Source organism: Uranotaenia lowii, unplaced genomic scaffold (assembly GCF_029784155.1).
Source record: "Uranotaenia lowii strain MFRU-FL unplaced genomic scaffold, ASM2978415v1 HiC_scaffold_918, whole genome shotgun sequence".
In the NCBI taxonomy this organism is placed as follows: domain Eukaryota; kingdom Metazoa; phylum Arthropoda; class Insecta; order Diptera; family Culicidae; genus Uranotaenia; species Uranotaenia lowii.
Window position 1 is genome coordinate 1 of NW_026598887.1, and position 22,519 is coordinate 22,519.

At 44.3% G+C, this 22,519-nt stretch overlaps 1 protein-coding gene across 1 annotated transcript; it reads left to right on the plus strand.

Annotated features, from left to right (window-relative positions):
* Positions 1–5: 5 nt before the first annotated feature.
* Positions 6–22,214, plus strand: LOC129760972 (spectrin alpha chain-like; the record flags this gene model as incomplete). The annotated part of the gene is made up of 10 exons (XM_055758656.1): positions 6–2,765; positions 2,822–2,967; positions 3,225–3,284; positions 3,819–3,933; positions 4,011–9,770; positions 9,830–10,063; positions 10,333–10,567; positions 10,629–10,799; positions 10,927–11,346; positions 21,338–22,214. Coding segments are annotated over 10 exons (10,161 nt in total), but the record flags the coding sequence as incomplete, so codon positions are not given.
* Between the last annotated feature and the right edge of the window lie 305 nt (positions 22,215–22,519).

Here is a 22,519-nt window from a genome sequence, read left to right on the forward strand (position 1 = left end):
GACGAACCGAGGGTGACACCACCATCGATAGTAACGACAGCGTAGATAAGCGCCAAAAACACATCAACAGCACTTACGACCAGCTTCAGGAGCTTGCTGAACGTCGACGAGCCCTTCTAGAAGACTCCATCTGCCTGTTCCGATTCTACCGCGAATGCGATGATTTTGAGAAATGGATCAAGGACAAAGAGAAAATGCTTCGCACCGAAGATCCGAAAGACAACGTTGAATCGGCCAAACGTAAGTTCGAAACGTTCCTCACCGATTTGTCGGCTTCATCAAAACGTGTCGAGGCCATTGATTCCGATGTTGAAGACTTTGTCCGACAGGGACACTCGCAGTTGGATAAAGTAAAAGCTAGACAGCGACAAATACATCAAATGTGGGAACACTTGAACTACCTTAAAGGACAGAAAGAGAAGAACCTCGAAGGAGCATCCAGTGTGGAGTTGTTCAACCGCACTTGTGAAGAAGCAATCGATTGGATGAATGAAAAGATGACACAGCTGGATACAGCGGAGGTTGGTCCGGACTTGAAAACTGTCAAAGCTCTACAGCGTCGTCACGAAAATTTGGAGCGCGAACTAGCACCCGTGCAAGAAAAGGTAAACCGAGTAAACCTACTCGGAAATTCTGTCAAGAACTCGTATCCTTCCGAAAGAGACAACGTCACCGCGAAGCAGAAAGATATCCAAAACCTTTGGAAGAAATGCCAAGAGAAGGCAAAAGAACGACGATCCAGGTTGGAAAACGCAGTTGGACAACAAATCTTTACGAACGGTACCAAAGCGCTAATCGCTTGGCTAGAAGACGTTCATAATCAGCTGAATGCTGAAGAGACTGCTAGAGATGTTGAAACAGCAGAAAACTTGTTGAAGAAACACAATGACCTGGCTGAAGAAATCAAAGCCCACGAAGACGAATTCAGACAACTTGCACAACTGGGAAGCCAATTGCTACAACGCAACCCTGGCTTAGTTGAGATCCCTGAAATGCAACAGAAACTTGCTACCGAGCAAGAAGCGCTTAACGACGCTTGGAACGTCAAGGAGAAAAAGTTGAAGCAATGCATCGAGCTGCAGGTGTTCAATCGAGAGGCAGACAAGATCGATGCTACCACCAAGAGTCACGAGGCTTACCTCGAGTACGATGACCTCGGTAACTCGCTGGACGATGTCGAAGCCATTCTTAAACGACACACTGACTTCGAGAACTCCTTGGGAGCTCAAGATAAAATTTTGAAGAATTTCTCAGAAGGTGCGGATAAACTAATACGTAACAACCATTACGAAGCAGAGCACATCGGTGAACGACGTGATCAAGTACTTGCCCGTCGCGAAAAGGTGAAACACCTGGCCCAGAAGCGAAGAAACGCACTTCAAGCTTCCAAGGACTTCCAACAGTTTTGCGCTGACGTTGATGACCTCAACGGATGGCTTGCAGATAAAACCAAGATTGCTAGCGATGAGAGCTACAAGGATTTGACGAATCTACCCCGGAAACTACAGAAACACAAAGCCTTTGAACGTGAGCTGCGAGCTAACGAAGGTCAGTTGCGAACTGTCAACAAAGAAGGCGAAGCCCTGATCAAGACGAACAATCGAGCGGATGAAGTGACGCGAATGCTCGCCGCTGTCAATCAGAAGTGGAAGGATTTGAACAATTCTTCACTGGAAAAAGGAAGGCGTCTGGAGCAAGCTTCACTGCAGCGAGAGCATAATCGAAACATCGAAGATGCCAAGAACAAGCTGGAAGAACTGGACTCAGCACTACAGAGCAAACAGGTTGGCAACGATCTGCGTAGTTGCAAAGATTTGATGAACAAACACCAGATCCTGGAGAATGACATCAGTATGTGGGAACAGAAGGTTGCCGAACTGGTGACTTCTGGCGAGGAAATGGCCCACGAGGGTCATTTCGACGCCAACAATATCAAAAACGAAACCAAGAAATTACAGAATCAGTTTGCAAACTTGAAAGGTCCTGCAGCTAAGCGTCGAGAGGCGTTGGAAGAAAGCTTACGGTTCCATAAATTTGTCTTTGAACTCGATGCAGAGCTGCAATGGATCAACGAACGTTTACCCGCGGCGAGCTCCGAAGTTATCGGACAAAATCTTCATCAAGCTCAAAGTTTGTACAAGAAACATAAGAAACTGGAAGCTGAAGTTGAGGGTCATCAATCGATGATCAACAGAACGTTGACCTCTGCTGAAAATTTGATCAACCAGAATCATCCCGAAAAAACCAAGGTTAAAGAACTATGCCAAACGTTGGAACTGGCGTGGAACGACTTGCAGGAAAAGGCTGTCGAGCGTTCAAAGAAGCTGGAACTTTCACTCAAAGCGCAACAATACCTTTCGGAAGCAGGAGAAATAGAGACATGGCTCGGTGAACGTAACAACGTTCTTCGATCGACCGACTATGGTCGGGATCGAGATTCGGCTACAAAGTTGCTAACGAAGCACAAGGCCATCGAGTTGGAGCTGGACACGTATTCCGGTATTGTGTCAGAAATGGGACACACAGCCTCGGCAATGGTTGCAGCGAAACATCCGGACAGTAAAATCATTGCCACAAAGCAACAGCTGGTCGAGAAAATGCTGAAGTCCTTGCAGAAACTGGCCGCCCAACGGCAGCTTCGGCTGATGGAAAGCTTGTATCGGCACGAATACTTCATGGAGTCGGCTGAACTGGAACAGTGGATCAAGGAGCAGGAACAGGCCGTCAATTCGGAAGACTACGGCCACGATTATGAACATTTATTAGTGAGTACAATTTCTCTTGAGAGTTTTACCACGTAGTTAAACATCTCTTTTTGTAGATCCTTAAAAACAAGTTTGACGATCTGAAGCATCGCATTGAAGTGGGAGCTGAGCGATTCAACCAATGCGAAGAAGTCGCCAAGAAGTTGATCGGTAGCGACAGTCCTTACGTAGCTGACATCGAAAGGGGCCAGGAACAACTCAGGTAAGTCATCTAAACTCCAAAAAATAAAGTATATTGGGAGCTTAACAGCACTGTAAATATATTCTGCTGATCCAATCGCAACTATTTTCTGTCAATTTCTTATTCTTTCTATGAACCCCTATATACCTCCCCTGCCCCCTGGTGTAACTATAAATCCCTACTATTAACATGCATGCTATTTTGGAACTGCATCAAATTTTGCAAAAATTGTAACGGTCGGTCGGTGCTTCAAAACATCCCCCGAAACATCCTAGCAGGAACGAACAGGCCTACACCGAAGCCCAGTTGGATGTTGTCGAGCGACATGATCAAATTTGGTAAACTATCCTTGAGAACCTAATCTCACACGTTCGCTTTAAATGTATTATGTGTCGTCTGATCATTTGTCACTGTCATAAACATTCGATAAAAATTTCTACCCCTAAATGTTTATGTAATTGGGATTTCTGTTATCAAAATTCAACAAATAAATTCATAGCGTTTAAAAATTGGCTGTCGCGTTTATGGGTAAATGCATTTAAAGATTGCAATCGAAAAAATGAGACATTTTTACTAAGAGCAAGACTTATTTGATTTTCCGGGTTTTAAGTACCCAAATCTAGCTAGAGTTTCTCCTGAAGTTCGATAAGTCGGTTGAAATTCAAAAGAATGCTTTGAAAGATTTTTTTATCCACTATGTTTGAGGTAGAGCGCAAAAATAATGTGTCTTATTTGTTCGGATACAGTCTTTGGATTGCTGGAAAACTCTATCGTTCAACTAACTTTTTTCACTTCACAACAAATCCATGAAAATCCTGAAAGTTTGTTCGTCCAAATACCAAGTTTCTTATGGCATTCATAACCTGTTTTAGCAATTGCTGGCAAAACCTTCTGAAGCTGTTGTCAGCCCGGGAGAAGAAACTCCATGCTGCGGGTGAAATCCATCGCTTCCACAGAGATGCTGCCGAAGCACTTTTCCGTATCCAGGTGAGTTACAGAAAAAGTTTCAAAGTTTAAAATTGTCCTTCAACAACTTCCCTTATTCAACAAAAATCCGAAAATAGGACAAGAATGCAGCTCTATCGACTGAGTTGGGTAAGGATTTGAACTCAGCCTTAGCTTTGACCCGCAAACACGAAGCGTTCGAAAATGAACTGGTTGCCTTGGAGGCACAACTTCAAGTACTAGTTGACGATTCGATGGACCTGCAATCCAAATACCCTGGTGACAATGCCAAGGCCATAGGCGTTGAGCGGGAAAATGTCGTCCACGGTTGGGACATGTTGAAGGAAAAGTCCGCTCTGCGAAACGATCAGTTGCAGGCTAGCTGCGATTTGCAACACTTCTTGACCCAGGTACGTGATCTTATGTCCTGGGCTACGAATTTGCGGGCTACCCTGCAGGCCGAAGAACATGTGAGCGATGCCACCGGTGCAACAGCTCTCAAAATCCAACACGATGCGATATATGGTGAGATCGAAGCTAGGGAGGAAACTTTCCGCTATTTGAACGAACTGAGCGATTCGATGGTACAGACAGGTCACTACGCCGCCACAGAAGTGGAAGAGAAATGCTCGGCTTTGCTGGATGAACGAGCTAAACTTCACTCGGCTTACAGCAAAAAGAAAATATTGCTAGAACAGAAGATCGACTTGTTCTGTTTCATGCGAGACGCGAAGGTGATCGACAACCTTAGCAGCGGCCAGGAAGCTACGCTTTCTAGCTCAGATTTCGGACAAACTGTAGAAGTTGTTCAAGATCAGGTGAAAAAACACGACGCCTTTGAGAAACTCATTCAAACGCAGGATGAGAAGGTTGCCATTTTGCAAGACCACGGCAGAAAGCTGGTCGAACAAAATCACTTCGACAGTGAGAACATAAGGAAACGATTGCGAGAAATTTTCGATCGTAGACAAAAGATCAAGGAATTGTGCACTTTGAGAAGACAGAAGCTGCAACATGCTCTGCTGTATGCTCAGTTTATCCGAGATTGCGCTGAGGCTGGTGCCTGGATAAACGAAAAGCAAAAGAAATTGGAAGCAGATGCACATACGTTTGCGGACGTTTCCAATATGGAAGATAAGGTCAAGAAACTGCAGAAGCATCAGGCCTTCCAAGCTGAAGTTGCTGCCAATGAGGGACGAATCAAAGAAGTCAAGCAGATGGGAGAAACACTGATCACTAAGCGACACGAATGTGCTTCGGAAATCGAGGAAGAAGTTCGTAAGCTGAGTGAATCCTGGAATGTTCTTATCAACGAAGTTGCCTCCAGAGGACGAGGTCTGGAAGAGGCTCAGGACATTTTGGAATTCAACAGCCAGTTGGACAAACTGGAGGCATGGATTCGAGACAAAGAAATGATGGTGAATGCTAGTGACACCGGTCGTGATCTGGAGCATTGCAATGCTTTGAAGCGGAAACTCGATGACGTCGATTCCGACATGCGTGTTGACGACCAACGTATCAAGATGATTAACGTATTGGCTGACAAGCTTCTTACACAAGACAAAGCTCCAAATGAAGCTAAGAATGTCCAACAAAGAAGAAACAACTTCAACAACAAGTGGAAGTCTCTGCAGGGAGCTTTAAATAAATACCGAGAGTTGCTCGACGGAGCAAACGAGATTCACGTCTTCAACCGAGATGTTGACGACACTGCCGAGCGTATCGCTGAAAAACAACTAGCAATGAGCGTCGAAGACATCGGAAGGGACTTAAATGCTGTGGAGTCGTTGAAGCGGAAACAAGACGCTTTGCAACGCGATATGACAGCCGTACATCAAAAGATTGGTGAACACGATAAACGAGCTGCTGCGTTGATGCAGAAATATCCGGACAATGTAGTTCCGATCGAAGAAAAGTTGGAAGAGCTCAAACGTCAATGGAATAACTTACAAGAATCTAGCGTCAAACGGGTAGGAACACTAGAAAACGCCTACACTGCTCACAGGTTCACTGCAGATGTGAAGGAGCTAGAGCTGTGGACCAACGACATCATCAAGAAAATGGACTCAGTAACAAACCCGACGACGATTGCCGAATGTCAAGCGCAGATTCAGTTGCATCGGGAGCGCAAAGCAGAAATAGACGGAAGAGACAAAGTTTTCAAAGTCCTGCAGGAACATGGAGAACAGCTGGTTGCTGAAAACAAAGCGCAGGGTATCAAAAACGACTACGTTGAGAAGGCTTTGCGTCAGCTGGAAGACTTAAACAAGCACCTGCACGACTCCTGGAAGGGTAAGAATCGTGGCTTGAAGGAAGCCCATCAGCTGCAACAGTTCAAAGAACAAGCTGAGCAGATTGAAGCCTGGTTGGCTAATAAGGAAGCTTTCCTGAACAACGACGATCTAGGAGAGTCGTTCACTGCGGTGGAAGCACTAATCAAGAAACACGAAGCCTTCGAAAAACTTCTTGCTGCCAGTAGAATTGATGAGCTGGAACGATTCGCAGAGAAAATACTGGCCGAAAGTCCCTTCGAAGCAGACATTATCAAACAGAGGCTCTGTTTAGTTATTGCTAGGAAAGAAAAATTATTAGCTTCATCAGCAGCTAGGAAGCAGAAACTGCAAGAATCGCTTCAGTTGCAACAGTTCCTTCGAGGGCTTTACGAAGTTGCCAAATGGATTGGTCACAAAATGCAAGTTGCTTTGGACGAGAACTATCGGGAGCCAAGCAATCTTCAGAGTAAAATCCAGAAGCATACTGCTTTTGATGCGGAGCTTGGAGCAAATTCCAGCAGAGTTACTGGAATAATCGATGAAGGAGAATCGTTAATCAACGCAGAGCACTACGCTGGTGGTCTTGTACAGGAGCAGCTGGACATGTTGGAGGCCGACTGGCAGAAGCTACGTGAAGCGTCACGAGAAAAGAAAGAACGCTTGGCTCAGGCCTACGATGCGCGGCTGTTCATTCGAAACTTGGACGATTTCAGCACCTGGATGGACGAAGTTGAACTACAACTATCTTCGGAAGATTACGGAAGGGACTTGGCTTCGGTCAGTAATTTGCTGAAGAAACATGAAATGCTTGAGGCAGATGTTGCCCATCATTTGGAAACTTGTGACCAGATCAAGGCTACTGACGATAAGTTCCTAGCCTCAGACCATTTCTTGAAGGACGAACTACACGAAGCAGCGATGGTAACCATTAAGCGATACCACTCGTTGCACGAACCTACCACAATTCGACGAGACAATTTGGAAGATTCTCTGCAGCTGCATCAGTTCCTGCGAGATGCTGAAGACGAGCTTTCATGGTTGAACGAAAAGGAACCTTTAGCCGGTTCGAAGGACCTAGGAAATAGTTTGACGGCGGTGCAAAGCTTGCAAAAGAAACATCAAGCTCTGGAAGCAGAAATTCTATCAAGGGAACCGATCATTCTGGCGCTTATTCAACGTGGTCAACAGATGGTTCGAGAAAACCACTACGCGGTGGAGCAAATCGATGGGCAGTGCAGTTTGCTTCAGCAAAAGTTGATCAATTTACGTAATTTGACTAACGTACGTCGTTTGAGGCTGCTGGATGCTGTTGAGAGTCAGCAATTCTACGCGGAAGCCAACGAAGCGGAAGGATGGCTGCGGGAGAAGAAGCCTATTATTTCGTCGCACGATTATGGTAAGGACGAGGATTCGGTGAGCTCACTTCAAAAGAAACTTGAAGCACTGCAGCGGGAACTGGTGGCATTCGATCCGACTGTCGAGAAGATCGATAAGCTGGCCAGTGGGTTGCAGGAACGAGGGCACTTCGATAGCGAAAAGATTAAGGCCAAGAACGACAAAATTCAGTATCAGTTCCAGGAGCTAAATCGATTAGCTGGGGAGCGGGAGAAGAAGTTGGCGGAAACGAAGAAGCTGTTCGAGTTTGTTCGAGAGATTGACGACCTTCAAGAGTGGATCGAGATGCAGATGACTACAGCGGGATCCGAAGAGTATGGTACGGATGTGGAACATGTGGAGCAGTTGACGGCACAATTTGAGTCGTTCGTTTCAAATATGAACTCCAATGAGGGTCGTGTTCATGCGTGTGTTGCCAAGGGAGAATCGCTGCTGAATGAGGGAAATCCTAATAAGGATTTGATTAAGGCGAAGCGCGACGAGACGAAGCAGCTTTGGGATGAGCTGAAGGATTTGGTTGTGGCACGACAGGAAGCTTTGGCTGGAGCGAAACAGGTTCATGTGTTCGATAGGACAGCAGATGAAACAATCAGCTGGATCAATGAAAAAATCTCAGCGGTGTTGTCTGAGGATTACGGTCACGATTTAGAGACAATCCAGGCTTTAGTGCGAACACACGACAGCTTTGAAGTTGAACTTGGAGCGATCAAGGAACAGCTTGAGTCGGTTGTAACGGAAGCACAAAAGTTGGGTGATACATTCCCCGATGCCAAAGAACACATTGAGGTCAAACGAGATGAGGCGATTGAGGTTTGGTCCGAGCTGAAGGAAAAAACTGTTCAGCGCAAAGAGAAGCTTATGCAGGCCGAACAACTACAAGCATACTTCGATGAGTATCGAGATTTGATGGCTTGGATCAATGAGATGCTTGCACAGATCACAGCTCCAGATCTTGCCAAGGATGTAGCTGGGGCGGAAGCTCTTATAGCTAAAATCAAAGAACATCGAACAGAAGTTGATTCGCGAAAGGAGGGATTCGAAACGTTCTACAAAACCGGAACTAAGCTTATTAAAGATGGACATTTTTTGGCAAACGAGGTACAGGAGAAAATTGCCGTGCTGAATCAAAGGAAGCGTCTACTGGATAATACGATTAATCAGCGAGAAGAAATCTACGAGCTGAACTTGGACACACAAATCTTCTTGAAGGAAGCTGAAGTGATAGAGAAGTGGATCATAACGAGACAGGTGCAGTTGAAGGATGGTAAGCTGGGAGAAAACATTGCTCAGGTTGAAGATCTTATCCGAAAACACGAAGACTTTGAGAAGACAGTAATTGCCCAGGAGGAGAAGGTCTTGGCATTAAAACGGATCACACTACTTGAGCAGAAGTTTAAGAAACAACTGGAAGCCGAACAAGCAGCCCGAATCGCAGAGAAGGAAAGAGTCGAGCGAGAACGCCACGAAGCGCTTAAACAAAAAGAGGTTCAAAGAATCACCGAAGAGCGCCGAAGACACGATCCGAATGCATCGGCTATCAATGGTTTTACAGAGACTCCCACCAAATCTTCTACCCCTAGTCATCTTTCGCCGGCAAGTGCAAATGCTGGTATCTCCAAGGAAGCGCCAGATGTATCCCCGGTGCAGAAGTCCAATTCGTTCGCAACCATGATTCAGGAACGGCTTCGACGCGGTTCGGAAGGAAACATTAAACGGGCTGAGAGCATGAAGATCGGTCCGAAACCAGCCAAGCGAACCCCATCCTTCACAACTCGACGACGGGCGCAGAGTTTCCGAAAGAACCAGCGAGGCAGCGATTCGAACGAGTCTGACCTACCTCCGGTTGAGGTACAGGGAATGCTCGATCGCAAACACGAACTACAATCCGGTGGCAAGAAGGCTCCAGTTCGTTCCTGGAAACCATATTACACGGTCCTGTGCGGTCAGTTGCTGTGTTTCTTCAAGGACGCCGAAGACTTTGCCCAGAAGAAGGCTGCCACTGCTCCGGTCAACATACTAAACGCCAAATGCGACAGGGCCGAGGATTACACCAAAAAGAAGAACGTTTTCCGGCTGGTGTTACTGGATGGCTCGGAGTTCCTTTTCCTCACCGGTTCCAAGGAGTCAATGAGCGAATGGATCAACAAAATTGCCTTCCACGCCGCACTCCCGCCCAATTTGCAGCTTATGAGCTACGATGAATCAATGAAGGTATGTTTCGGTTTGTTCTAAAAAAAAAGTAGATTTTTAAGCTAGATTTTCCCCCACAGTCCCAGGTATCAGCGCAGTCCCCGATCCTAGATCGTAGCGACGCTAACTCGTCCATTAGCTCCCGAACGTCTTCGCCCGATTCGCAGCGGCGAGACTCCCGTGCCTCCCTAAACAGTGCGAAATCCGGTGGTTCCGGTAGCAATGCCAGTAGCAGCATACAGTCCACCAACAGCACCACCCCCCAAATCAATTTCCTGCAGAAGCAGAAGGAGTTGCGTGAGCTAGAAAATCAGGTCAGTTTCCTTTTTATTAGGTTATAGTGATTACCTAACTCGACCTACAACTCGAGTTTTGTAAGATTCTGCTACGGCAAGTACGCTTTGTATATGATGGTTTGATTAGGGTTGCTCTTCTAGCCGAATTGTTTTTGATTCCTCAAGGGATGAACCATCGATGATGAAAATCCCGAAAAAAAGAAAAAAACAACATTTTCGATTACTCGGGTTATTCCGTAAATCAGAAATTATGTAATGACAATCGTTCTTATTTTCTCACAAAATAGCAACGCCTCTCGCAACAGCAGATGAGTACGTTCCAGATGCCCCAATCCCCTACCCAGGAAGTCTACAACTTGGCCGATAAGCCTCCAATTCCTCCGAGGGGAGTTCCGCCTCCGGTTCCCCAAAGGCAATCCAGCAGTGACAACGTTAGCAATAATAACAACGTTAGTGGCAATCCAGCAGTACAAATTCGCTCCAAAACCAGCAGCGGTAGTAGTGGAAGTTTCAATGGAAATGGTAAGGCTGCCATTGAACTGCAACATAATGCAGGATCACTTACCAATACTATCTTCAACAGATTACGACAACGGAAACTACACCAACACAAATAACACCCGACCATTTTCATACCAACCAAATTCATCGAGTCAACAACGGAGTATTCCCCAAAATGGTAACAACCCAACCAACAACGGTAACGGAAACGGCGAAGACGTCTGGTTACGTCACAGTGAATTGAGGTCATCCGGTAAGTTGTTACTCTATCCACCCCAATAATATACCCGTAACCTAGAAACTACATGTGCTCCCATTATTGTGCCCATTCCATGTGCTGTGCCCCCGTTAATACCCCCCTTGTGTGTACATGTCTGTAGAAAATCCTCCACCACCACTACCAGCAACTTCACCCCCGTTGAGTACCTTCTCTCCGTTGAAACCATCAACTGGTTATCAGCAGCAGCAGCAACACCAGCACCACCATCAGCAACAACCACACCCGAACCAGAAACATCACCCGCAGCAACATCAAGATCAGTTCATGCGCCGAGAACGGGAACAATCTGGCGCAAATAACTACCTGAAAATGACCAACCCCCCGCCTCCCCCAGTAGTAGGCAATAGCCACGGCAGCAGTCGAGACATCGGTAGTAACATGTCCCGGACCACGTGGCATCACCACCTGGGTCCACCACTAGCAGGAGCACCGGGAACCAACGGAGGCGTCGAGTATCTGAACAACGGCAACAGCAGCAATACCTTCGGCAATAACATCAACCTGGACGGATACAGCTCCGGTTAGCGCATTCCCTCTCTCGGCTTGTTGTTTGTGGCGGGTTTTCTTGGAACTGGCGACGCGGGGGTTTTCTCTGGCTTATGTTTTACCACTAACGATCATTCTGTGGAAATTTGTGTACTATAATCTTCCTCGTAACTGATCTTATTGATCTTATTGATTGTGGTCAATTGTGCTAGCGTTTGCGAAAATCACTTTTACCTTCTTAAAGCTACTACTAGTTGGGAAGACTTCTTACTACACTTCTGATCACTAGGGCCACTGAAACCGTTCCGGCCTCCAATAATGGCCGTTGATGTAGTTACCTTTGCTAGCGATGGTGGCAGGGTGAAACAGTAGGGCGAATCTAGGGCTGCCTCGGCTCGACCTTTTCAAACGCACTTCGTTGACGAGCATAAGATAAGATGTTACCGGGTCATATTTCTTTTCAGGATGCTTTGTATTGCTCTGTTCGTTCCCAGATAACTTTTTCCCTTAGAACGTCTAAATGTTCGTTGAAGTTTTGTGAGTGTTCATGGGTCGGCAGTAGCTTCGGGTTACTAATTAACTTAAGGCTACATGGTTGATGATTCACTTGACGGAAATCAAGATTCTCTCCGGCAATTCGTATTCCTGTGGGATGGCTTCACTTTCATGAATTTCTGGATCTGCTTGTTCTTCGACGTTCATATACGAATTCTAATCTAGTGACCCTCTGCAGCTTTCGTTTGCATATTCCTTCGCAGCATGCTTAATCGATCTTCACTTATTTTTGTTTGAATCTCGATTTCTATTGCCTGTAGACACATGCGATGTAGTTCCACGTTTTAGATCCAGTAGTTAGTCGATCAAGCGTGGATTTCCCCATATATTTGGACTCTTCTAAAAACAGAAATCTTACCGTTCTTATGAAGCCGTTTAACCCAATAAAGCCCTGTTAGTGCAAAGTTTCTGAATAGAGCCAGGTCTTCAGCGACAAATATTCTAAATGTGGATTTAGAGGTTTCAGACACAACCTGGAAACGGTGTTGTTCGGTTGAGTGCAGGAATCAAAAGAGATCCTTCTTTATTCATTTGTTTGACACGTACTGAAACTTTTGACTATTCGTATAAAAAGACTACACTCAAAACTGAGTAGATTCCTGAAGTTCTTCCTTCTTTAGATGATTTATAATAAAAATGTTTACTTAAATACTTACTTAATGTTCCCGCGCCGACCCTCCGGTGCATAGGGCCGTGGTAAAAGACCTCCACTGTTGACGATCCGGAGCCAGCGTCTTCATTTGGTCCCAGTCAAGATTCTCGTCAACATTTCGGATTTCGGCGGCTAGGCTTTGTCGTCACGAGTTTCTGGGCTTGCTTCTCCTTCGATGTCCCTCTGGATTCCATTCAAGCGCCTCTCTGCAAATCTCGTTCCCATCTCTTCGTAGCGTGTGCCCAATCCATCTCCACTTACATTCCCGAATCTCGATTTCTAGCGCCTTTTGATGACACTGGCGATGAAGTTCCACGTTTGAGATCCAGTGGCCAGGCCACCAAGCGCGGATGGTGTTCCGCAGGCAGCGATTCACAAAAACTTGCAGTGTTCGCGTCGTCACCGCATATGTGCACCAAGTTTCACACCCGTACAACAATACGGATTTGACGTTTGAGTTGAAGATTCGGATCTTAGTTCGTAGAGAGATCTGGCGTGAGCGCCAGATGTTTGGGAGACTCGCAAACGCAAATCGGGCTTTTCTGATCCGGGTTTCGATGTCCTTCTTGGTACCACCATCAGGCGTAATCTGGCTACCAAGTACTGGAAGCACTCCACTGTCTCAACCTGTTGTCCAACTACCACGAAATTGGAACGATTTTCTGTGTTGATTTCCATCGAATTGGTCTTTCCGACATTGATTTTGAGGCCTGCTGAGTTTGCTCTGCATGTCTTGTTGTGTTTGGGCGAGCAAAACAATATCGTCAGCCAGGTCAAGGTCGTTCAGCTGCTCCATTGTCGAAGGATTCTTCGGCAATCCTCGGTTTGCTCTACAGTCAATCGATCCAGTCAAGATCTCATCCATTACGATGAGAAAGAGTAGCGGTGATAAAATACATCCTCGTCTCACTCCAGCAGTTATCGCGATTGGATCAGACAAGACACCGTCTTGCAGGATCTGGCACGAAAATGCCTCGTATTGTGCTTCGATGAGATGGACTAGTTTCTCTGGGACTCCTTGTCGCCTTAGAGCCGCCCACATATTTTCGTGGTTCAGTCGGTCGAATGGTTTTTCGAAATCAACGAACACCAGCAGAAGAGAGTCCTGGAATTCGTTGATTTGTTCCAGTATTATTCGTAGCGTTTTGATGTGGTCCACACATGATCGTCCGGATCGGAATCCAGCTTGTTGCCGTCGAAGTGTAGCGTCGATTTTCTCCTGGATTCTTTTTTTCTTATTATAGAGACTTTCAGCCTTGGGCTGGTTCGTCTCTTTCTAAGCGCACATCTTTCGAAGTAATGATGGCTAGCATCTCACAAATGCTAAAACCACCAGACCACAGAAAGTGTACTATGTATGCCATGACCGGGATTTGATCTCATGAACTTTGGCGTAGATGACTTGAACTCTAACCACTACGCCGAAGCCGCTGGCAGTTCCTGGATCCTGTTCAGGATCACTTTGCAGAGAAATTTGAGAGTTGTAGAGATCCAAAGTTATGCCACGTCAGTTACCGCACTCGATCAGGTCTCCTTTCTTCGGAACCTTTACAAGGATACCCTGCATCCAGTCGGCCGGGAATGTAGCAGTATCCCAAATGTCAGTTATTTAAAAGACGATGCAACATTTGTGCTGACAAGGCAGGTTCGGCTTTGAGCATCTCAGCAGGAATGCAATCGATTCCAGGCGCTTTGTTGGACTTCATGTCTTTGATTGCCGCTTCTATTTCAGCCAGCAAGGGCGCTTCCGAGTTGATGCCATTAATGCGACTTACTGTTGGCGCTTCGGGTTCTGTTGGCAATCGCTGTTTGTGTCTCGTAAAAGTTGTTCACAATGCTAAGTCCAACGCTTGTGCTGATTTGTTCGATCTGTCAACAGCTGACCTGCTCGATCTTTCAGCGGCATTCTTGCATTATTCCGTGCACCACTAAGGCGGCGAGAAATACCATAAAGTAATCGGATATTTCCAATGGCGGCGGCTCTTTCTCTCTCTTCGGCTAGAAGTTTGTTCAGGCTCTCTGTCTTGTCTACAAGCTCTTTCAACTGCCTTTTCCAGCTCCGCATATCGTAAGCGGGCGGCTGCTTTGGCTGACCCGGTACATACCTGTTCAATTCCGACTTTCGCACTTCTCCGATATCATCGATCATCCTCCAGATTTCATCCGACATCCATTCACTGCTTCTTACACAGACTTTACCGAGAGTACCATGGCTCGCGTGATGAAAGCATTCTTGATTTTACACCACTGTTCTTTGAATGTTCCGTCTGTCAACAGTTGTGAGGCTCGGGATTCAAGCTGTTCAACGTATGCACTTTTCACATCTGGATTCTCCAACCGGCAGACGTTGTATCGACATCCGACTTTCTCTCTCGTCATTGGAAACGCGCGACTGTCAGTCGTATCCCGCCAAGGACGAGGTGATGGTCAGATGCAGTGTCTGCGCTTCGTTTGTTGCGGACATCAAGAAGGCTCCTTCTCCAATTTCGGCTGATGCAGGTGTGGTCAATTAGATTTTCTGTTCGGCCATCTCGGGATACCCAAGTGACCTTATGTGCCGGTCGATGGGGGAAGAGCGATCCACCGATCACCATGTTGTTGTTGCCATAGAATACTACTAACAGCTCTCCGTTTTCGCTCATCTGTCCTAGACCATGGCGCCCCATGATGCGCTCAAAGTTCTGATTATCGGAGCCAATCTTTGCGTTGAAGTCGCCCAAGTGGATTTGAATGTCACCCTTCGAAATTTTCTCAACCACGCTGTTCAATTGACTGTAAAACTGCCCTTTCTCCTGAAAATCGGAAAAGTCAGTTGGCCCATAACATTAAACTATTGTAAGGTTTCTAACACGTGTTCTGAATCTGGCTACGATTATTCTTTCGTTTATCGGTTCCCATCTTATGAGGGCCGCATGGGCCTGCGGTCTTAATAGGAAACCAACTTCTCGTTCCCGAGTAGCTTGTTCACCTCGTATGCCAGAGTATAGCAGTACTTGTCCGGACTGTGTCTTGTGTTCTCCTAGGTAGGTTCCTTGATCATTTTGGCTTTTGATTTTCCACGATGCTCGAATTTTCGTTTAGTTCTCAACGAGCCTGTCAAATTGTGTTTTTCGCTTTTAGCCAATTTAAAAGTATAATATAGAATACTGACCTTAGGGTATATTTTAACTTTCACCGTTAATATAAACACTAGTTGTACAGATACTGGTCCAGACTTCGAGGCCAATGTCTTTTGGTGTTTATTCGAGTTGAATCTTTTATGACATTCGCCCATCTACCGTACATAACAGAGCCTATGCTGCTATTATTCACAGGTGATATGCTTTTTGTAGTGTAGAAACCAGGCGGGTATAATCTCTTCGTGCGGTACATTTTTTAAAGGAGCCTTTGACACGCACTACTCAGCTGCCATACATCTAAGTTTTTAGCTTGGATTGGCGTATCGAGTTTTTTAATGGTTCCCCTTGAAAAAGTCCAGTACGGGAAATGAAATAGTTGGCACTCCCGTGAAAGACTCGTTGAAGAGTTGTCTTTCATGTTCACCTTCTGTGACTTCCACATTTTCCGGCTTTTAACAGACATCTGCCCAAATATCCGGTATCACGACCTTCACTAAACGGTGCACAGTATAGGCTATTCCAGTTAGATTTTTTTAGGCGATGAAATCGCTGAGTGAGATGCAGATATAATTTAACCCAAATTTGCCCAAATCTTACAGGTTGTTCTCAATTCATAAGTGCTTTTGGTGGTTATTTTTGTTTTATGTTCATCAAATTCTTCTACTGAATCGTTAACGTTCCTGAATTTAAACGCGTACCCTACGCATGAACCTTAAATACTTTTTTCTCTCTTATTTTATGGCTCAGACCTATCGTTCCATAAAACCACCTTGAATACTTTTTCGTGTTTTAACAATTACTCTTAACATTCGGATTAAATCAATGTCAGTCGAGATGTTTATTTCAACTGCCTTCTATTCGAATTTGAATTCTTCTTCCGGTAGTATTATTTTAAAACGATGTGTCGTCCATACTCGTTCGACGAGTTTATCAAACACGACATACTACTGGCGGAAGTTTGTCCTCTGGAGTAGCTCTGCAGGCTAGGATGAACCATCCAATAGTATTAAATATCCTCTGTAAAAACTTTTGTGCCTTCGTATGGTAACGCAACAAAATAATCTAACGTGTTGTGGGAGTTGCTCTAAATACTTTGTTTTTGTTCTCTATGTGAGCTAAAATTTCACCTATATATTCCCTTTTTCAAAGTTGTTTATTTAAAAGACAATCTTATATTTACCTGTGTATTGATGTTCCTGTACGTGATCTTTTATTTTATCAATCTTTTTCAAAAACTGGTCGCCATCTTTCCAATTTTTCCATTATATTTTGCTGTCGAGTTTCGAACCGCGTTGGCTGTTCTTTCACCGATTGAATCGGCGTAGCCATCGCGATTCGTTCAGAACTAAATCCCGTAGCATTTCCTATTGCACTGCCAGCGGATATTCAAGCCGTTGCCTGCCAGATCAAATACATCTCCGGGTTGATCACTATTGTATCTGTGTACATACACCCGCAAGCCAACATATTGCAGACTCAGTTTGAAAATTTTTTATCAACCGTTCCGAAACCGTGCATCATTGGAGGAGACTTTAACGCAAAACATCACCTATGGGGAAGCGAGCATGGAAACATACGTGGAGACCGTCTTCATCAAGCCATCGAAACATCTCATCTCGTCATTCTCAACAACGGTCAGCCAACTAGGTTTGATGTAAACCGGTCGTGGGGCGCAATTGATATCACGCTGGTTTCTTCGAGCCTTAGTTTGTGCTTCGACTGGGAGGTTTTGGATTCACCAAATGGAAGCGATCATTTTCCGATAGTTTTTCATTCGAGTACTACATGCGCGATGAAATTCTACTCTGGAATTAATGTTCGAAAAATCGACTGGGAACGTTTTGCCGGAAGCCTCGAGGAATCATTCGTCGAAAATGGAGAACCGGATAGCTTTGATGTCTTCTTTGAGCTGATTTGGCAAGCACTGCGCAGGTCCTGCCCATCAGTAAACTCGAACCACACCCGCCGAATACCGCAACCCTATTGGGACGAAGAGCTAACAGAAGCGAAGAAAGCCACCAGAGTTGCTTTCCGCGCTTGGAAACGGGAACTGTCAACCGAAGCTTACGAAGGGTACGCTAATACAGAACGAAGGTTCAGAAATTTGGTACGCGAGAAGAAGAGGAAAAGTTGGCAACATTTTTGTGATAGCTGTGATAGTTCTACGTCCCTCACAACCTTATGGAGGATGGCCAGAAGGTTCAAAGGACGCGGAGAGCCATCAAAAAACATCAGAATTTCGGACAATTTGGCCAACGATGTTTTGGACAAGTTGGCTCCCTCATCTGCCAAAAATCCACCCCCGGTTTTTCTACAATGTTCGTGTTGCTCTCAAACTGGTTTTCCATTCTCAGTATCGGATATTCAAGCTGTTTTGAAAACCGGTAAAGATTCGGCTCCTGGTTTGGATGGTGTTCCATATTCCGTCATAAATCGTCTCCCATGGGCGGCGCTTAGTCAGTTGCGAATAATCTATTGCCAAATTTTTGCTTCAGGAAGAATTCCGGAAAGCTGGAAAACCTATAAAATTGTACCGATTCCTAAAAGTGGCCATGATCCGATTTCTCCTTCTGCTGTTCGTCCAATCGCGTTAGCTTCATGTTTTCGCAAAGTGTATGAACTCATAATCAAAGATCGACTAGAACATTTCATCGAAAACAACAACCTGTTCCCTTCAGCTATCAACGGTTTTAGGAAAGGACGAGGAACAATGGATGCGTTGTTTCCACTGATTAACGAAGCTTCCTTAGCTTTGAAAAGAAGAGAGCATGTGGTGATATGTAGCCTCGATATCAAAGCCGCCTACGACAACGTGGAAATTAATGTTCTGGTCCGCGAATTACGCTCATTAACAGTCCCTGAATGTCTAGTAAAAAGTATCTTCCATCTGTTTGAAGAAAGGAATTTGTGCATTTCGAGTGGATTAGATTCAATATCTAGGACAACGTGGAAAGGCCTTCCTCAGGGATCTCCACTAAGTCCGTTATGCTTTAATGTTGTGATCAGTGGATTGATCAACAGTGTCCCTCCTGATGTGATAACCGTAAATTACGCCGATGACACAACAATTGCTGTAAGAGGAACCTCACTGGAGCATAGTTGCGAATCTCTCCAAAGGGCACTGGATATAGTTGTGGAAAATATTTTCGACCTTGGGTTAGAACTTTCGCCGACGAAATGTAAGTGCCTCCTGATCTCGACACAACAATGCGATAATCCTCCAGAAATAAATATCGGCGGTTGCACTTTGGAATACGTCAGATCCCTGAGGTTACTCGGCATGTACCTCACACGAAATCTGTCGTGGTCGTGTCATATTAGAGAGGTACAGAAACGTACAGCTCCGTATCTTAACTTTTTACGAAGCATATCGGGCCAGTTATGGGGAGCACATCCAGCAGCATTGTTAGTTATTTTTAAGTCATGTGTGAGATCAATATTGGAATACGGTTCCATATTTATGACGGAGTTATCACAAAAAGAAGCCATTATTTTGGATAGACTACAATGGGCAGGAATTCGAATCTGTTTGGGCTCCACAAAAACCACCCACACAGGTTCACTCGAAGTGATGGCTGGTATTATTCCGCTGCAACAAAGAAGAGAACTTGCGGTCATGCGTTTTGTAAATAAAAGAGCGTCACTCCTTTCTTGGCATCGACAATATTCCAGACCGATCTTGGACGGTGGCTTAGTGGCTACGGGAATACACCGCGCAACAAGAATGCTTAACGAATTCATTCCACTTGAACAGCCTCTAAATAATCTCCCATGCTACATGTTCAACCGTGAAGTTGTAAGAACAAAAATATCCATTGATCTCACTGTTAAACGGTTATGTTTAGAACACCAGAACTCATCGGCAGCTGATTTGGTGTCAAACTATCTCTTGGAAGTGTATGCCAACGCGAAAATCTTGGCAACTGACGGGTCGAAAGATATTCAAGGCACAGGTTATGCTGTGGTAAATAACTTTGGAACACCTGCAGAAGGGATCAAACTCGACAGTAAAGCATCCGTTTATATGGCAGAGCTTCTGGCAATCAGGCATGCTGCGAAAATGATCGTAAGTCTTCCTGTTGCTCAGTATATTATTCTATCCGATAGTTTGAGTTGTCTCACGAGCCTGCAAAAAATCAACATCAATCAAAAATATCCCGTTGCTTGGTACGATATAAAAGAATCCATTCTTGAAGGTCAAAGAATGGGGTACGAAATCCATCTGATATGGGTTCCGTCTCACAGAGGTATTCCAATGAACGAGTTGGCAGATCAAGAGGCGAAAAGTGCGTGCATCAATGGTGGTACAGCAGATTATATTTTAACATCATTCGACATCCAGTTTCCGATTCGGCGTACAACAATGCACAAATGGCAAGCAAAATGGAATTCAGGAACTAAAGGACGTTTCTGTCACAGCATCATCTCTAACGTTTCGCTCCAACCATGGTTTAGTAGCTTGGATCTCAACCGCAGACAAATTGTAATCCTTTCCAAATTAATATCAAATCATTCACGACTCCCTGCTCATCTCACTAGGAATGGTATCCTATTGGATGCTACGTGTAGTTGTGGCGAATCCATCGCAGATCCTGATCACATTATCTTCGCATGCAGCAGATTTGAAAATCTTCGTAGACCTATTTGGCGAATTTTAATGAAAAAAGGAATTCCACCCGATATTCATTTGATACTAAAAAAGAAAGACATTGAATTATATAAAACGATAGCTAATTTTGTAATTGAATGTGAAATAGACATGTAAGTAGAACAGTAATCAACACTTGGCCGGTTATGTTATAGAGGTAAAGCCAATAAAAAATTTAAAAAAAAAAAAAAAAATTATTTCACTTCACTATTAGTATTTCTTGTATTTCTTCCTTGCCAATGCAGTTTTCACAATAAAACCATCGATTACACCTTTCTATCACTATTATTTTTATTCTATTCGGTCCAACTCTCCAAATGACAACCGTTCATCGTAAACACTAATAAACAAAATTTTATTTTCTTCCGCGAAATTTTTCACGTATATCTCATTCAAGCGATTCCACCCTCCGTAGAGCAGTAATTATATTGCATACCTGCAGCCGAAATATAATGCAATCGCCTTTCGTTATGCAAAAGCCTCAAAAAGCACTGTTACTTCACCTGACAAAATTTGGACTCCAAACTTCCACAGAATGATCGTTTTGTGTCGCTGATGGTCTTATTCAGCCGTATCTCAGGTCGTGGGTTTCCATGAGTGGCGGTGTTGGATTTACCAACATGTTTGACTTAGCACTAATCTCCTGAATTAACAGTTGCAATGTTAACGAGTGTGTTTTTATATGTTTTTGTGTGCGTTTTTTTTTAAATTATAACTTACAACAGTAACTAACAGCAGTCATTCAACAATGCTAACGGTTTAATATAACACAATAATCTCTCCTTTCTGAGATAACGTAGGTTGTAGACGTCTACCAAGATCTGATTTAATCAGAACTCCTAGTCATACAACGTGTTCGGAAACCCTTGTCTTCGAAACTTGGTGAACACTGGTCTAACCTGAAAAACATGAGTTTTTAGCATTGGTTCTTGCAGTCCATTTTAAACGTTCGTAACACCTAATCACCTAATCCCCACTGTCTCTCACTTCATCAAAATCTCTGTTTAAGAAACCCTAAACACTAATCCATCCAACGTGATTTCATTCGCAGGTTGGGGTCAGTCAAGACTCGAAACGAACCGACCGACCAGTATGCCGGTCCCGAACGTCGGAGCCGCTTCTGGTTCTACCGACATTGCAGGGCTTATCATGGGCCGTAGCACTGGCCAGTCGGCGGAAAGTTCCAGCGAGAGCGAGGCCAGTTTCATCAAGGGAGCCGCCGGCCAGAAGGAGCCCAAGGACAAGAAGGCGGGCGGGGGCAGCAGCGTTTTTAGGATGTTCTCCAAGAAAAAATCCAAGAATCACAATTGATTTGGGGAGAAGAATTATTTTTAAAACAAAAGAAATGCGTGGGTTGTGTAAAGTAGGTTTAGTGAGATAGGATTTTGTAATATTATTTTTAATCCACAAAGAGCAGCTGTCATCTTGTTCGCGTAGAACAGGATATTCTTATGTTTAAAATTGCCTTTGTTTTGTTTATTTTCTTTTCTTACGCAGGACATGTTACTATTTTCATAGATATTCTTTTAAGTACTATGTAACTGATTTGAACATTTATCGAATATCTTCGAGTAGCTTCCCATCTTCAGTTTTATAACATGTATGGAAGAAATAATACAAGTTTGATTGTTAGTAGTCGTATTTATATTCAGGCAGCAACATTGCTTTTTAGAGTTAATGTTCCATAAACACATAGTGACTAAAAAAATAATAATGGTTTGGAAAGGAACATAGAAAATAAACTATCAATGAGTGTACCGAACAGTCAATAGTAAAACACAATAAAAAGTTAGAACAAGTTCATATTACCGAGCATAGGTTACTCTATTGTTAACTACGTGATTGTAGTTTTTCGAACCTGTTAAAAAATTTCCGCAATTGTTTATATTATAAATCGATTAAGGTTGAATAAAAGTATATTTAATAAATGACGATTCTTTTAATTGTCTGTGGGCTTTCTCTTATTAAATTTTCCAATAGGTTCAAAGGAAACGTTCCAATATATTTTACATTCATCAGTCTTCATCGTCTGTACCATATTGTTTCCATCGGGGATCTTGTGGATCGTCCATATCACAGTCCAACCAACCCTTCTTTTCTAGATAAGGTAAACACTGGTCCGGTATTGACAAAAACTTCTGTACCTTTTGTCTCAGCTGTCTCCACGTGTCCTGGTTATAATTTCTCCTATCCTGAGACATAGCCTTAAAGTTGAAACCGTGGGCATCGATCA